The sequence below is a fragment of the Pseudophryne corroboree genome, chromosome 2 (assembly GCF_028390025.1).
Source record: "Pseudophryne corroboree isolate aPseCor3 chromosome 2, aPseCor3.hap2, whole genome shotgun sequence".
Taxonomy (NCBI): domain Eukaryota; kingdom Metazoa; phylum Chordata; class Amphibia; order Anura; family Myobatrachidae; genus Pseudophryne; species Pseudophryne corroboree.
The window spans coordinates 816,451,602-816,469,314 of NC_086445.1; the positions used below are offsets into that span (position 1 = coordinate 816,451,602).

The 17,713-nt window shown below is 46.4% G+C and overlaps 1 protein-coding gene across 5 annotated transcripts in view; it reads left to right on the plus strand.

Annotated features, from left to right (window-relative positions):
• Positions 1-17,713, plus strand: part of LOC135049800 (acetylserotonin O-methyltransferase-like) — a 448,700-nt gene that overhangs the window by 51,706 nt on the left and 379,281 nt on the right. For all 5 annotated transcript variants that reach the window (XM_063955675.1, XM_063955679.1, XM_063955677.1 and 2 more), the window contains exon 3: positions 2,774-2,903. In XM_063955675.1, coding sequence (XP_063811745.1) covers positions 2,774-2,903 — 130 coding nt within the window. The remainder of the gene's footprint in view (positions 1-2,773; positions 2,904-17,713) is intronic.

Consider the following 17,713-nt stretch of genomic DNA (forward strand, 5'->3'; position numbering starts at 1 on the left):
ACATGGTATATTGGATATAAAGCATGTCCGTGGCTAACACTCCATGGATGGACATGCTTTATATCAAATATCCAGCGTCCTACAAGTGATAATATCTTTATTAATCGTGCTGTGCTTGCCCAATTCTTTTTAATTTTTTTTAATTTCTTGTGATATTGCAATTTTTTATGCAATTTTTTTATGAAACTTTTACTGATGTGTTTCTAATAAATGTTTAATTAAGTTTATACCATGTCTAGTTATTAGCGCTGTTTATATATCCAGTTTTCTACTCCCTGAAAACGGTCAGTTGACACCCATATACAGTATGCCTTCTTCCTGTCAATCTTCTTGCGATTGGCTGTGCAAATGGATTCTTCGTTAAATCCATCGCCCAGCAACTATCCACTTTGTACCCGTACGACGCGCCTGTGCACTGCGGTGCATACGCATTCGCAGTAGTGACCTGATCGCTGCGAAAAAAATGGCAGCGTGCGATCAGGTTGGAATGACCCCCTATATTAGGCCCAATGTCAGGCTGCCAGACTAGCTCAGCTGTGGCTATGAGAGGGAAATGGTAGTGCAGGAGATGTAATATATTAGTGTGCTGCTTTTCTGAGAAGGAGAGACAGAGATAACCACCTATATACTGTAAATGCTGACAAGTTCCCCTTTCTAGGTCAAGCAATCAGCTGTACTCCGTTACTTAGTGGGCAGGTGTGGGATCTTGGTAAACAACTACTGTATATAACCTAGTTCTGGTGCCCCCTAAGTTTCTGGGCCATATAGAGATTTCGGTATCCGGACTCTAGGTCAACACACATTAGGTCGACACCTATTGGTCGACATTGAGTATGTCGACACAGCCATTAGGTCATCATGCACAAGGTCTACATGGAAAAAGGTCGACATGTATTTTTTAAATTTTTTTATTTTTTGAACTTTTTCATACTTTCCGATCCACGTGGACTACAACTGGGAACGGTAACCTGTGCCAAGCGCAGTACGGGACATGGTGCACTAATTGGGGTTCCCCGTCACTTTACGAAGAAAACGGCATAAAAAAAACATTTAAAAATCTAATGTCGACCTTTTCCATGTCGACCTTTTTCATGTTGACCTAATGGCCACGTCAACTTATTTCATGTGTTGACCTAGTCACTGTCGACCAATAGGTGTCAACCTAGACACTGTCGACCTTGAGTCCCATACCCAGAGATTTCACCCTTGCACAGACTGTAGCTATGCCCATGGTGAAGGGGACTACTTGCAAGAGGCAATTTGTAATTACTGTATGATAAGGTTGGCAGGTTTACATGTAGAAGCATATTAAAGTCTTTCATTATGTGTTCTACCATCTGATATACAACTTCACTCATGTTATTTAGTATAGAAATAAAAAAAATAGGGCATAACACATTGGTAAGTAGTTTTTTTGTGAATATAATTTTTTACCTGAGACATTAATGCATCTTTAGCAACAAAATGTTTTTAGATTAACTAGTCATGACTTTTAGACATGGTGGACCTAATTCAGTAAGGATTGCAAATTCTGCTAATTCTCGCAGGGCAAGGCCACCCAGCAGGCTGACAACCGCCCCCCCCCCCCCCCCCCCCCTCAACAAGCAGAAATTGCGGTTCTGCTTGTTAGCAGAAATTGCAATCACATCACAATTTCTGCTTGTTAGCAGACATTAAGGTTGCCTCCTGCCGATCGCGGCGGCTGCATGTGACGAAACACAGCCGTCGCAATCACACCCCCATCATGCCCCCATTTGCGCTGGCATGCTCCCCGTTTCCTAGTCAAGCCCCCGCAATGCTCCGTCTCCGCCCCGGAAACAGAGCATTGCTGCCCCTCACCCCCTCTACCGCCTCTGCCTGATTGACAGGCAGAGGCGATCACATTTTCAGTGCCCCCCCCCCCGCAGAAAATGCGGGCGTATGCACAGGACGGGCGCTTCGCATGCGCCCGCATCTTTTTCATACTTTTTGCGGTTGGATCACACACTGCAATCTAACCTGAATGAGGCCAGTTGACCCTTCCCATTGTATAGTCTCAACCCCTTATCTTACTATTGTTATTTGTGCACTTGCATTATCTCTAGCTCTTAATGTAATGTCTGATGGCAGAATATTTAACAGGCTCTTTCATGTGTTCCAATTTGAGTTGTTCATGATGACATGATTTACATCCTTAAACATGGCATGAATTATTAAACCCCCATCTGCCGAATTTTCCAGAGACGCTCCTTAAAATATTGGAATTTTATGAATATTCCTGGAGATTAGACAACACAGTATGCGTTTATGCTGAAATGGAAAAATGATGGGTTACTATAGTCAGGGGCGCTGACAGCTGATGGGCGCAGGCGGCGGGTGTGATCGATCACCCCCCCAGCACATTATGCAGTCAGGGAGAGAGAGAGAGAGAGAGAGAGAGAGAGAGAAAAAGAGAGAAAGAGAGAGGAGTGACTGATTCTGCAGCTGCCTCTTTCCCCAGCATAGGACACAGCAGCATGTGTGCTGGGCAGGGGAGTGAGGCTGATGCTGCAGCGGTCACTCTTCTTTTTCCCTGCTCCATTGCCGGTGCCAGTGCTGGTCTTGTCTACAACAGGAAAGGGGGGAATCGGGCTCGGGTAAAGAGTATCCGCTCTCCCCCTCTCAGCGCCACTGACTATAGTCTATGCCCATAGATATGATAGTGATATTATAGGGATCGGAATTGTATGATTTATGGGTAGCTTCCTGACCTGCACTTATATCTGGATTTTATTTCTTTTTTGTGTTTTCTAAGCTTATTACTCCAATACTGATCTTTCCACCACATATCTGGTCAAGTCAAGTCCAAAGACAATGTATCCAATGATGATGTACTGCACTAACACCGCCTATATCTGCTGGCAATTCTTACCTGAAGCTATAAGGTACTGTCTGTAAAAATACATTCTACCTTTAAAACTTATTTAATATTTTTAGCAATGTACTTGCTGTACTTTACTGTACATAGATTTGATGGGAATATGTATATGTAGATCCAAAGTATTACTGAGAAATTGCAGTGATAATCTATAGCTCCCATTAAACCCCTTTACCCTTTAGTATTTGTAACCCTGATTTAGGGTTTAAACAACACTTATACTGAGGTAGTTATAATATGGTGACTAAAATGGAGTATAAGCATATATATTTTTCATATAAAAGTTAATGGATGTTGTAATACTGTATGCATGTTTTGAGGTAAATAATACAGTTCACATATATGTAATTGTATGTACATTGATGTAAATGTAGTGGTGAATACAATTAAGGCTTATTTTATGGTTTCACAGTGTATCTAAAGGGTTAATGTCCTTGTGCTCCTAACTGTCAATCACCTAGTGGGGTGATTGCCAGTGGGCGGGGCGTCACCTCAGAGTGGGTCATGTGACTACTGGAGAGGGGTGGAGAGATGCTGTGAGTATAGCTGAGGGAGAGACTGCATATCCCTTGGTGAGAGGACATAGTTTTTTGCTGCTCCGGCCGTTGCCCGCATTAGAGCTGAGCGGTATACATTGCGGCGGCCGGAGGGGGCTTAGTGTGTGTAGCCAGAACAGGGCTTCCTTACTGTAAAGGTGGTGACAGCAGCATTGAGACTCAGCACTGTTCACAGAACCCGGCATCAGCGCTAGTCAACTCACCCAGCAGTATTGGAAGGGCGCACCTATGACAGGGAGACAGAGCGGGTTCCTTCCTACCTATTACCGGCACAGACTCTGACAGCCACAACAAAGAAGCCAGGACCAGCAGCAGAGGCTCCATTCTGTGTGGCTGTAAGTGTAAGGGAGGAGTCGGGGGAGCATCCTGCTGCAGCATCACTAGATCGTAGAAGTGTGAGTGCATAATCCAGCAATTTATATTACCCCTACACTAAGCACAGCAAGCCATAGGTGACTATGGTACATAGTCAATTTCATATTGGGACTAAGGACTCCAGGGCTAGGCCGCAATAATGGCTATTAAGCAGTAGGATAGTAATGGGTCACAGTAGTCAGAGTGACCTATAATTACAGTTCCATGTATGGCTTAATCATAGTGCTAAGGAGAAGGTAGAAAGCACTGGGTATATATATATGTAACAGGAGGAGTGGAGTGAAACTTGAACTGTTTAACGCTTCATAAATACAGTTTTAAAGCTCCCCCATATATCAGCATCACATCAGTCAAAGGAGAGCCAGAGACATTGTTCCGCAGCGCTAAATAGAAAGTAACACCCTAAAGCTGCCACCTAATGGCCCTCATTCCGAGTTGTTCGCTCGGTATTTTTCATCGCATCGCAGTGAAAATCCGCTTAGTACGCATGCGCAATGTTCGCACTGCGACTGCGCCAAGTAACTTTACTATGAAGAAAGTAATTTTACTCACGGCTTTTTCATCGCTCCGGCGATCGTAATGTGATTGACAGGAAATGGGTGTTACTGGGCGGAAACACGGCGTTTCAGGGGCGTGTGGCTGAAAACGCTACCGTTTCCGGACAAAACGCAGGAGTGGCCGGGGAAACGGTGGGAGTGCCTGGGCGAACGCTGGGTGTGTTTGTGACGTCAACCAGGAACGACAAGCACTGAAATGATCGCACAGGCAGAGTAAGTCTGAAGCTACTCTGAAACTGCTAAGTAGTTAGTAATCGCAATATTGCGAATACATCGGTCGCAATTTTAAGAAGCTAAGATTCACTCCCAGTAGGCGGCGGCTTAGCGTGTGTAACTCTGCTAAATTCGCCTTGCGACCGATCAACTCGGAATGAGGGCCAATGTGTGTATTTATGCCCCTGAATTAGCAGAATTAGAGTCAAGGACATTAAAGGTAGCCATACTACAGTGACATTGGATGGATGTTAAAGCCTCTTAGCCACAAAGGATTAGAATATCATCCCGATTCAAGGACTAGCTTGTGGCACTTTAATACAACTGTGTTTATATGTATATTCGTGAACCCGTAAGAAGGACTGACACGTAAGAGACTATTAGTTTTAAAGTTAAAGGATTTGAGCTCGCTGTGACTATGATAAGAGAAACCATCTCTTGCAGATATATTTAATATAGACTCATCCTAAGAGACAACAATAATTTGAGGCATACAGGAATCGAAAAGCTATATATGCTCTGAAATATAGAAAGCATCAGCTACTTCAAATGGACACAAGGACGCAGCATAACAAAGGTTTATCATACCAGCTTCTTAGGAGTTTAGTTTAATACTGGACAACTACGGTAACATTTTTACTGAGGAAAGGATACAGATTCCTTGGTAATCAACTGTTGATGTTACTATCTATGAGCTAAATAGATACTTTCTGTTATCTGCCAAGGAGGAACTATAAGTAACCTTATAGGAGAAAGTAATCGCTACCATAAGTAGACTGAGCCAAACATCTTTCTCTTTAACTGAAGGGAGAACTGATAGTTGATACTAAAACATAGTGTCAGACATTCTGTATTAACTGCTGTTATTTTTAGGAAGTTTATGGGCCCTTATAGTGCACTATCATATTAAGAGTACCCGGGTCACTCTAACACCTAAGGGTGTCTTGAAAAGAAAAAGGATTTGTTGTATTGCATGCAGGTACTGTGTATAGGCCTAATTGACAGGGGGTTAGCATGGATGAATGACTTAAAGGGGAATGTGTAATTGATGAAATGTTAATGTATACTTAATCCATTTGGTACTGGTCATTAAAGTGTTATACTTTCCATGTGTGTCTGGTCCGTCTGGAAGTTGATCTGAAGATCCTGGAAGAAAGAGACAGGTATATTAGATAATATATCTATGATATAAGGGAATCATCCCCTAAGGATAGAGATCAGGTTTACTCAAGCAAGCCTTAACGGTAGTTAAATACTACACATAGCTTGAGTGGAGGCACAGCTATTAGGTAACCATCCCTTAATAGAATACATAGACAGCTCTCGTTCAAGGTATTGAGGGTAGGGTTACATATTTATGCCTTTCTCATTCACTTTTTCCTCCTGTATTTTCTATTCTACCTAAGAACATGACCATCCTCTCATCCTCATCAGCTGTGGATGGAGTAAGCATAGCTGCTTCTTCACTGTAAGCAGCAATTATGTATTCATATGTTAATGCAGCAGGAGGCATCTGGTATAAGTAGATGTATCCTGCATGGATGTGTGATCCAGTGCTGCAGCATCGATCACTTGCTACACCATTGGCCGGTTGAGTGAAGGCAGACCAGCTGCCGTAGTTCCGTCCCAAAGGCCAGGAATTCTCCCTCGGAAGGAATAGACCTGGCTTTGGCACTCCCACAAAACAGATGTGACATTTCACAGTTTTATGAAGTGGCAGCCATCACATCCCGCTCCCCAACCGCATACGGCTGCATCACTTGACACAGGACTTGTACTGCAGATGAGTAGTACAGGTCCGGTGCATGCACAAACATCGGTACTTTGCACATTTAAGACTATTCCATCCACATCTGAATTGGGTCCCAAGTCTGAAGCATTGTAAGATATACTATGTTAACTGTTTAAAATTATGTGAAACTTGAAAGTGATTACTGGGTGCCGCAGACATTTTATTTTTTGACAAGAGAAGAAATCTCTGTCACAATATCACTGTCACAAAATGGCAGCAGCTGATGGTATTTACATAAAGCACTTTTTACCAAATTGGTTTATTATAAGAAACTGTTCTACCCATTCTTCGCATAGGAGTTTCTGATTGTCAAGGTTGTAAATATAAATGAGTGTTAAAAATTTGGTAAATCTATAGCAGTGACGTGCGGTGAGTTCAATGGCTGGGGAGGCACTGGCTTCTCCAGTACATCCCCATCACCCTGTGTGTAGCGCCTCCGGCGGGAGACTGCAGCAGGCATTGACGCTTCTGAAGCTGCTACCTGAAAGGAGGAGGAGGAGAGCGCCGGCCTCCGCTGCACAATGCACTCCCAGGCATAGGCGTGCACAGCTAAATTTATTAGGGGGTGCACCGCAGGAAGGGTGTATCTAGCACCACCCAGGGGGCGTGTCTATCACTATTTCTCTAACGTCCTAAGTGGATGCTGGGGACTCCGTCAGGACCATGGGGGATAGCGGCTCCGCAGGAGACAGGGCACAAAAAATAAAGCTTTAGGATTAGGTGGTGTGTACTGGCTCCTCCCCCTATGACCCTCCTCCAAGCCTCAGTTAGGTTTTTGTGCCCGTCCGAGCAGGGTGCAATCTAGGTGGCTCTCCTAAAGAGCTGCTTAGAAAAAGTTTTTTAGGTTTTTTATTTTCAGTGAGTCCTGCTGGCAACAGGCTCACTGCATCGAGGGACTTAGGGGAGAGAATTTCAACTCACCTGCGTGCAGGATGGATTGGATTCTTAGGCTACTGGACACCATTAGCTCCAGAGGGAGTCGGAACACAGGTCTCACCCTGGGGTTCGTCCCGGAGCCGCGCCGCCGACCCCCCTTACAGATGCTGAAGATTGAAGGTCCGGAAACAGGCGGCAGAAGGCTCTTCAGTCTTCATGAAGGTAGCGCACAGCACTGCAGCTGTGCGCCATTGTTGTCACACACTTCACACCAAGCGGTCACGGAGGGTGCAGGGCGCTGCTGGGGGCGCCCTGGGCAGCAATATTTTAATACCTTATGGCAAAAGAATACATCACATATAGCCATTGAGGCTATATGTATGTATTTAACCCATGCCAGTTATCTAAAACTACGGGAGGAAAGCCCGCCGAAATAGGGGGCGGGGCTTATTCTCCTCAGCACACAGCGCCATTTTCCTGCTCAGCTCCGCTGTGAGGAAGGCTCCCAGGACTCTCCCCTGCACTGCACTACAGAAACAGGGTAAAACAGAGAGGGGGGGCATTTTTTGGCGATATATTGGATATATTTAAGCTGCTATAAGGAACAACACTTATATAAGGTTGTTCCCATATATATTATAGCGCTTGGGTGTGTGCTGGCAAACTCTCCCTCTGTCTCCCCAAAGGGCTAGTGGGGTCCTGTCTTCGATAAGAGCATTCCCTGTGTGTCTGCTGTGTGTCGGTACGTGTGTGTCGACATGTATGAGGACGATGTTGGTGTGGAGGCAGAGCAATTGCCGATAATGGTGATGTCACCCCCCAGGGAGTCGACACCGGAATGGATGGCTTTGTTTATGGAATTACGTGATAATGTCAGCACATTACAAAAATCAGTTGACGACATGAGACGGCCGGCAAACCAGTTAGTACCTGCCCAGGCGTCTCAGACACCGTCAGGGGCTGTAAAGCGCCCTTTACCTCAGTCGGTCGACACAGACCCAGACACAGACACTGAATCTAGTGTCGACGGTGATGAAACAAACGTATTTTCAAGTAGGGCCACACGTTATATGATCACGGCAATGAAGGAGGCTTTGCATATCTCTGATACTGCAAGTACCACAAAAAGGGGTATTATGTGGGGGGTGAAAAAACTACCTGTAGTTTTTCCTGAATCAGAGGAATTAAATGATGTATGTGATGAAGCGTGGGTTAACCCAGATAGAAAAATGCTAATTTCAAAAAAGTTATTAGCATTATACCCTTTCCCGCCAGAGGTTAGGGCGCGCTGGGAAACACCCCCTAGGGTGGATAAGGCGCTCACACGCTTATCAAAACAAGTGGCGTTACCGTCTCCTGATACGGCCGCCCTCAGGGATCCAGCGGATAGGAGACTGGAAACTACCCTAAAAAGTATATACACACATACTGGTGTTATACTGCGACCAGCCATCGCCTCAGCCTGGATGTGCAGTGCTGGGGTCGTCTGGTTGGATTCCCTGACTGAAAATATTGATACCCTGGATAGGGACAGTATTTTATTGACTATAGAGCAATTAAAGGATGCTTTCCTTTATATGCGAGATGCGCAGAGAGATATTTGCACTCTGGCATCGAGAGTAAATGCGATGTCCATATCTGCCAGAAGGAGTTTATGGACGCGACAGTGGTCAGGTGATGCGGATTCCAAACGACATATGGAAGTATTGCCGTATAAAGGGGAGGAATTATTTGGCGTCGGTCTATCGGATCTGGTGGCCACGGCAACTGCCGGAAAATCCACCTTTTTACCTCAGACCCCCTCCCAACAGAAAAAGACACCGTCTTTTCAGCCGCAGTCCTTTCGGTCCTATAAGAACAAGCGGACAAAAGGACAGTCATATCTGCCTCGGGGCAGAGGAAGGGGTAAGAGAGGGCAGCAAGCAGCCCCTGCCCAGGAACAGAAGCCCTCCCAGGGTTCTGCAAAGCCCTCAGCATGACGCTGGGGCCTTACAAGCGGACTCAGGAGCGGTGGGGGGTCGACTCAAGAATTTCAGCGCACAGTGGGCTTGCTCACAGGTGGACCCCTGGATTCTGCAGGTAGTATCTCAGGGTTACAGGTTGGAATTCGAGAAGTCTCCCCCTCGCCGGTTCCTAAAGTCTGCTTTGCCAACGTCTCCCTCAGACAGGGCGACGGTATTGGAAGCCATTCACAAGCTGTTTTCTCAGCAGGTGATAGTCAAGGTACCCCTCCTACAACAGGGAAAGGGGTATTACTCCACGCTATTTGTAGTACCGAAGCCGGACGGCTCGGTAAGACCTATTCTAAATCTGAAATCTTTGAACCTGTACATACAAAAATTCAAGTTCAAGATGGAGTCACTCAGAGCAGTGATAGCGAATCTGGAAGAAGGGGACTTTATGGTGTCCCTGGACATAAAGGATGCTTACCTGCATGTCCCAATTTGCCCTTCACATCAAGGGTACCTCAGGTTCGTGGTGCAAAACTGTCATTATCAGTTTCAGACGCTGCCGTTTGGATTGTCCACGGCACCTCGGGTCTTTACCAAGGTAATGGCCGAAATGATGATTCTTCTGCGAAGAAGAGGCGTATTAATTATCCCTTACTTGGACGATCTCCTGATAAGGGCAAGGTCCAGAGAACAGCTGGAGGACGGAGTAGCACTAACCCAACTAGTGCTGCAACAACACGGGTGGATTCTGAATTTTCCAAAATCTCAGTTGACCCCGACGACACGTCTGCTGTTCCTGGGAATGATTCTGGACACGTTTCAGAAAAAGGTGTTTCTTCCGGAGGAGAAAGCCAGGGAGTTATCCGAACTTGTCAGGAACCTCCTAAAACCAGGGACAGTGTCTGTGCATCAATGCACAAGAGTCCTGGGAAAGATGGTGGCTTCTTATGAAGCGATTCCATTCGGCAGATTCCACGCACGAACTTTTCAGTGGGATCTGCTGGACAAATGGTCCGGATCGCATCTGCAGATGCATCAGCGGATAACCTTATCGCCACGGACAAGGGTGTCTCTTCTGTGGTGGTTGCAGAGTGCTCATCTGTTAGAGGGCCGCAGATTCGGCATACAGGACTGGGTCCTGGTGACCACGGATGCCAGTCTGAGAGGCTGGGGAGCGGTCACACAGGGAAGAAACTTCCAGGGAGTATGGTCAAGCCTGGAGATGTCTCTTCACATAAATATACTGGAGCTAAGAGCGATTTACAATGCTCGAAGTCTGGCAAAACCCCTGCTTCAGGGTCAGCCGGTGTTGATCCAGTCGGACAACATCACGGCAGTCGCCCACGTAAACAGACAGGGCGGCACAAGAAGCAGGACAGCAATGGCAGAAGCTGCAAGGATTCTTCGCTGGGCGGAAGATCATGTGATAGCACTGTCAGCAGTATTCATTCCGGGAGTGGACAACTGGGAAGCAGACTTCCTCAGCAGACACGATCTACACTCGGGAGAGTGGGGACTTCATCCAGAAGTCTTCCACATGATTGTGAACCGTTGGGAAAAACCAATGGTGGATATGATGGCGTCCCGCCTCAACAAAAAACTGGACAGGTATTGCGCCTGGTCAAGAGACCCTCAGGCAATAGCTGTGGACGCTCTGGTAACACCGTGGGTGTTCCAGTCAGTGTATGTGTTCCCTCCTCTGCCTCTCATACCAAAAGTACTGAGAATTATACGGCAAAAGGGAGTAAGAACGATACTAGTGGCTCCGGATTGGCCAAGAAGAACTTGGTACCCGGAACTTCAAGAGATGCTCACGGAGGATCCGTGGCCTCTACCTCTAAGACGGGACCTGCTTCAGCAGGGACCGTGTCTATTCCAAGACTTACCGCGGCTGCGTTTGACGGCATGGCGGTTGAACGCCGAATTCTAAGGGAAAAAGGCATTCCGGAAGAGGTCATTCCTACACTGGTAAAAGCCAGGAAGGAGGTGACTGCGCAACATTATCACCGCATTTGGAGAAAATATGTTGCGTGGTGTGAGGCCAGGAAGGCCCCCACGGAGGAATTTCAACTGGGTCGATTCCTACATTTCCTGCAAACAGGATTGTCTATGGGCCTCAAATTGGGGTCCATTAAGGTTCAAATTTCGGCCCTGTCGATTTTCTTCCAGAAAGAATTGGCTTCAGTTCCTGAAGTCCAGACTTTTGTAAAAGGAGTACTACATATACAGCCCCCGGTTGTGCCCCCAGTGGCACCGTGGGATCTTAATGTAGTCTTGGATTTTCTCAAATCCCATTGGTTTGAGCCGCTCAAATCGGTGGAGTTGAAGTATCTTACATGGAAAGTAACCATGCTACTGGCCCTGGCTTCAGCCAGGAGAGTATCAGAATTGGCGGCTTTATCATATAAGAGCCCATATCTGATTTTCCATACGGACAGGGCAGAACTGCGGACGCGTCCTCATTTTCTGCCTAAGGTGGTGTCAGCGTTTCACCTGAACCAGCCTATTGTGGTGCCTGCGGCTACTAACGATTTGGAGGATTCCAAGTTGTTGGACGTGGTCCGGGCATTGAAAATATATATTTCAAAAACGGCGGGAGTCAGAAAGTCTGACTCACTGTTTATATTGTATGCACCCAACAAGATGGGTGCTCCTGCTTCTAAGCAGACGATTGCTCGTTGGATTTGTAGCACAATTCAACTTGCACATTCTGTGGCAGGCTTGCCACAACCTAAATCTGTCAAGGCCCATTCCACAAGGAAAGTGGGCTCATCCTGGGCGGCTGCCCGGGGGGTCTCGGCATTACAACTCTGCCGAGCTGCTACTTGGTCAGGGGCAAACACGTTTGCAAAATTCTACAAATTTGATACCCTGGCTGAGGAGGACCTTGAGTTCTCTCATTCGGTGCTGCAGAGTCATCCGCACTCTCCCGCCCGTTTGGGAGCTTTGGTATAATCCCCATGGTCCTGACGGAGTCCCCAGCATCCACTTAGGACGTTAGAGAAAATAAGAATTTACTTACCGATAATTCTATTTCTCGTAGTCCGTAGTGGATGCTGGGCGCCCATCCCAAGTGCGGATTGTCTGCAATACTTGTACATAGTTATTGTTACAAACAAATTCGGGTTGTTATTGTTGTGAGCCGTCTGTTCAGAGGCTCCTACGTTTGTCATACTGTTAACTGGGTTCAGATCACAAGTTATACGGTGTGATTGGTGTGGCTGGTATGAGTCTTACCCGGGATTCAATATCCTTCCTTATTGTGTACGCTCGTCCGGGCACAGTATCCTAACTGAGGCTTGGAGGAGGGTCATAGGGGGAGGAGCCAGTACACACCACCTAATCCTAAAGCTTTATTTTTTGTGCCCTGTCTCCTGCGGAGCCGCTATCCCCCATGGTCCTGACGGAGTCCCCAGCATCCACTACGGACTACGAGAAATAGAATTATCGGTAAGTAAATTCTTATTTTTACATTCTCTCAGTAAAATCACATGGCTTAATCTAATTTCTCCCTAGTTCCTAATAATAAAGTAGATATAATACACCCCAGAGAAATAAAATGAAACATAATGCTGCAACCACTGGCCGGTACTGACTGCCCGCTACGGATAACCCTGAGTTCTAGCTGCCGCTGCACCCTATCGCTGCTTGCCCTTCCCCAACCTATCCCTGACCCAGTGGCGGAACTAGAGAGTGGTGGGTCTAGGTGTATATGCATTCCCCTCCCCACCCCCCACACACACCCCACCCCTTGCACCCCCAGCACCTACACCCTGATTTTGAGCTGGCTACTCTGAAAACTACGGAATATTTAGGGAGCCACACATTTGAGTTTTAATATAACACAAGTAAAGTTTAAAATTTACACATGTGCTATCAGAGCCACATTTGCCTCTTCTTATACCATCAGACTCCTCCTCCACAGGACACCAACATTTGTCACACACGTCCCCATGCTCACACGCTACTGACAGTAGTGCCCCTTGTTCACATTATGCCACATGGTAGGAGCCAAAATTTACATTAAGCCACACAGTATGAGCCGAAATTCACATTACGTCACACGGTATGAGCCGAAATTCACATTACGTCACACGGTATGAGCCGAAATTCACATTATGCCACACGGTATGGGCCAAAATTCACATTACGCCACATGGTATGAGCCAAAAATCACATTACGCCACATGGTAGGAGCCAAAATTCACATTACGCCACACGGTATGAGCTGAAATTCACATTACGCCACATGGTATGAGCCAAAATTCACATTACGCCACACGGTATGAGCTGAAATTCACATTACGCCACATGGTATGAGCCAAAATTCACATTACGCCACATGGTATGAGCCAAAATTCACATTACGCCACATGGTATGAGCCAAAATTCACATTATGCCACATGGTATGAGCACGCACACAGGTTCACCAACACCTGGCCACTGCTGCTCAATCCACTTCACGGCTGCAGGCCAGCTGAGGATGCTGAAAATGAAGACCACAGAGCCACGCCGGGTCCTGACTGTCACTGCCGGCTACAGTCCACCACTGAGATCAATCATAGCTGCATGGGGGAGGGCTGACAGCAGCAGCCTTATCCATGCAGCTGCAATAAAATAAAAAAATAAATAACAATCAACTGAACGACCTGGGGAGCACATACTCAAGTACACACACAGCATAGATTATATTATGCACAGTCCCCCATAATGCACCCATACTATATTACATTATACACAGCCCCCCCTTACCATAGCACACATGTTTGTTTACATTATTCACAGCTTCCTACTCCGCATTGCACACCCATACTATATTACATTATACACAGACCCCCCTTACCATAGCACACATGTTTGTTTACATTATTCACAGCTTCCCACTCCGCATTGCACACCCATACTATATGTCATTATACACAGCCCCTCTCCCCATAACACACACAGACTACATTACATTATAGACAGCCTCCCCTCCCCATAGCACATCCATACTATATTATAATATATCCAGCCGCCCTCCCCATAGCACACCCACACCCATAGTATATTACATTGTATACAAGCCCCCCTCCCCCATAGCACACCCATGCAACATTATACACAGCCCCCTCCCCATAGCACACATTATACCCCCCCCCCCCCCAAAAAAAAAGCATATTATAATATATACAGCCCTCCCCACATCCATAATATATTACATTGTACAGAAGCCCCTCCCCCATAGGACACCCATGCTACATTATACACAGCATCTCCCTCCCTCCTCCATATTACCCCCCAGCAACCACAGCCCCTACCTGGCTTTTTAGTGTAGTCCTGTGAATAGCAGGAAGCCAGCCCGGGACAGAGACAGCCAGGAAGTGTATGCAGCCGAGGAGCAGGAAGACAGGGGAGGGCTGACACACGCAGCCCACTCTAAGCCTGGTGGGAGGGACTGGCCAGACACTGTTAAGCAGAGCTCCCTGACTGCCGGGTCCCTCTGCTTCACTGTACAGGCGGCTCAGCATGGACTCAATCGCACACTTGATGAGGAGGGGGATGAACATTAGCGGGTGCCTGAGAGCACGAATCGCACCCTGCTCCTGTCAAAAAGGCTCACATCAGGAGAGAGGAGTCCCCAGCAGGAGAGAGGAGTCAGGGGGAATGAAGAGAGGTGAGCCGTGTTTCGCCGCCTCCTATGGGTGATTGGACAGCGGATCCAGCACTGGATCCGCTGTCCAATCACATGTGCCTCGCTGGCAGGGGAAGCCTGTCCCTGTTAACGAGGCACTTGTAGAAGTGCCGCTTTCACTGCTATTTTCAATGGGCATTTACTGCCCAGTGCTTAGCCCCGCCCCCTCTCTATCTTAGTTAACGTTGTCAGCGGGAGGCACTGCAATCAGTGCCTCCCAAACTGCTTTAACACCTTAAAATGATTAAAATAATGTAAAGAAGATACTAGTGACACAGAATGTTTGTCATAAGTATCTTCTTTGTATTACTGTAATCATTAATGACAGGGGAGGCCCTGCCTCCCCTGACTGCACGTCCCTGATCTATAGAGATGTAAATTTGAGATATCTTATTGTAAGTAAATATTAATCCATGGTTCTTGGTGTTACCCGAGGAGCACCCATAGAAGATATGGTAAAACGTGACAGGACCAATTTTTTGTTAAATTCTACCCACTGGAGGTGCAATCCAAATTTTGATACGATTGTCCATTTGGGCGTTATCGTTCACGCAGCACAAGCCACACATCGGTAATGACGTCATTATGTCAACCCACTGTTAATCACCTTAGGAGAGGTTTATTAGAATTCTAATTATAAAGTTTCCTATTTCCCACATGAAGAATACCTATGTTACAATTCAGCCACCTAACATATCGGGAAGTAAGAGAATTAGTGATCAGTCAGTCAGTCAGTCAGTGAGTGAGGGCTTTCGCATTATATATATATAAGACAACTTATTTACCTACGTTAACCCTAGATGAATGTACGGACTGGATGAAGCGACTGAAACAACAACTGACCACTTATAAACGGGATCTCCTACAATTTAAAAAGGAGAAGTTATTAAAAGTTGAAGGTGATTACGAGAAACAAATGGTTGTCAGGTAACCCTTCCCAGGAACGAAATCAACCATTTTTCAGAAGGAACAAGTATCCCCGTTCCCACGGTACGAGACGCTTCGAGACGGATTCTTCTAATGAATATGCTAGTTCTAACAGCGAACAGGAGAAATCTGATATGGCTTCTGTCCCTTTAGGGACACGTTCCAAGGTGGTAAAAGATATCCATACAGAAAGCCACAAAGGAAGTGCACGCAGAGGGGCAAGCAATCCAAAAGACAGGGGAAGGGTAGGCCGCCCCCCTCTGTCCAGAAAATTTTAATATTCAATCTTTCATCTTATGAATTATCAGATGGGGAAACCAGCCCTTTTAGCCAAGGGACTGTCATTTGTGCCCACCTCCCATTTCGACAGCTTTGAGTGGGGTGTGGAGAAATATGAGTTGGCAAGAAGCCTGAGACTTAGGGAATACTTTGATGCTGAGGTTGCCAACAGGGAAGAACCAATACCTCACCAACTTAAGAAATTTTGTGCACGATCAAAGTTTGATCCGGCTTCAGTTAATCCTACTATTAAAACCTTTGTAAGATTACTGGATGAGAAAGCTAATTCAGTCTCTTATTCGTCTAGTAGGATTCACCCTAATCTCTCTTTATGTGAAAGGCAAGCCCTCAAATCCTTATCAAGCAATAAAGATCTGATTATCCACCAAGCGGACAAGGGCGGAGCCATTGTCCTCCAGGACTTTTCAGATTATCATAAGGAGGCAAGCCGCCAATTATCTGATGTGTCAGGTGACCCATCTAAAGGATGTAAAAAGGAACTACATCAACTTCTATTAGCAGCATTGGATATGGGTTTGATTACTGAAAAAATTCTTGAAGCTTTATACCCTACCATCCCAAAGGTACATAAAGGCCTGAATCCCCCCCCCCGGAACGACCCATCGTCTCTGCACAAGGTCCCTTATATTAGCCAGTGGCTACTTTTTTGGACTCCCTGTTGCAGCCGTTGATTCAGATCGAAGAGACCTTTCTCTTGGATACAACCACGTTTTTGAGGAAATTGCAAGCGGCCTCTGGGTTGGATGAGGACTGCTGGTTGATTGGCATTGATGTCACTAATTTATATACGTCTATTCCTCATAGTTTAGGATTGCACACATTGCGGGTTTTTCTTGAATCTAAAAGCACATTTTCTTGTGATAAAATTGATATTATTTTGCAGTTATTTGATCTTATCTTGCATAATAATTATTTCTCTAACGTCCTAAGTGGATGCTGGGGACTCCGTAAGGACCATGGGGAATAGCGGCTCCGCAGGAGACTGGGCACATCTAAAGAAAGCTTTAGGACTAACTGGTGTGCACTGGCTCCTCCCCCTATGACCCTCCTCCAAGCCTCAGTTAGATTTCTGTGCCCGACGAGAAGGGTGAACACTAGGGGCTCTCCTGAGCTTCTTAGTGAAAGTTTTAGTTTAGGTTTGTTATTTTCAGTGAGACCTGCTGGCAACAGGCTCACTGCATCGAGGGACTAAGGGGAGAAGAAGCGAACTCACCTGAGTGCAGAGTGGATTGGGCTTCTTGGCTACTGGACATTAGCTCCAGAGGGACGATCACAGGCCCAGCCTGGATGGGTCCCGGAGCCGCGCCGCCGGCCCCCTTACAGAGCCAGAAGAGCGAAGAGGTCCGGAAAAATCGGCGGCAGAAGACGTTCCTGTCTTCAATAAGGTAGCGCACAGCACTGCAGCTGTGCGCCATTGCTCTCAGCACACTTCATACTCTGGTCACTGAGGGTGCAGGGCGCTGGGGGGGGCGCCCTGAGACGCAATAAAACAGGATAAAAATACCTTACATGGCAAAAAATGCATCACATATAGCTCCTGGGCTATATGGATGCATTTAACCCCTGCCAGAATATACAGAAAAACGGGTGATA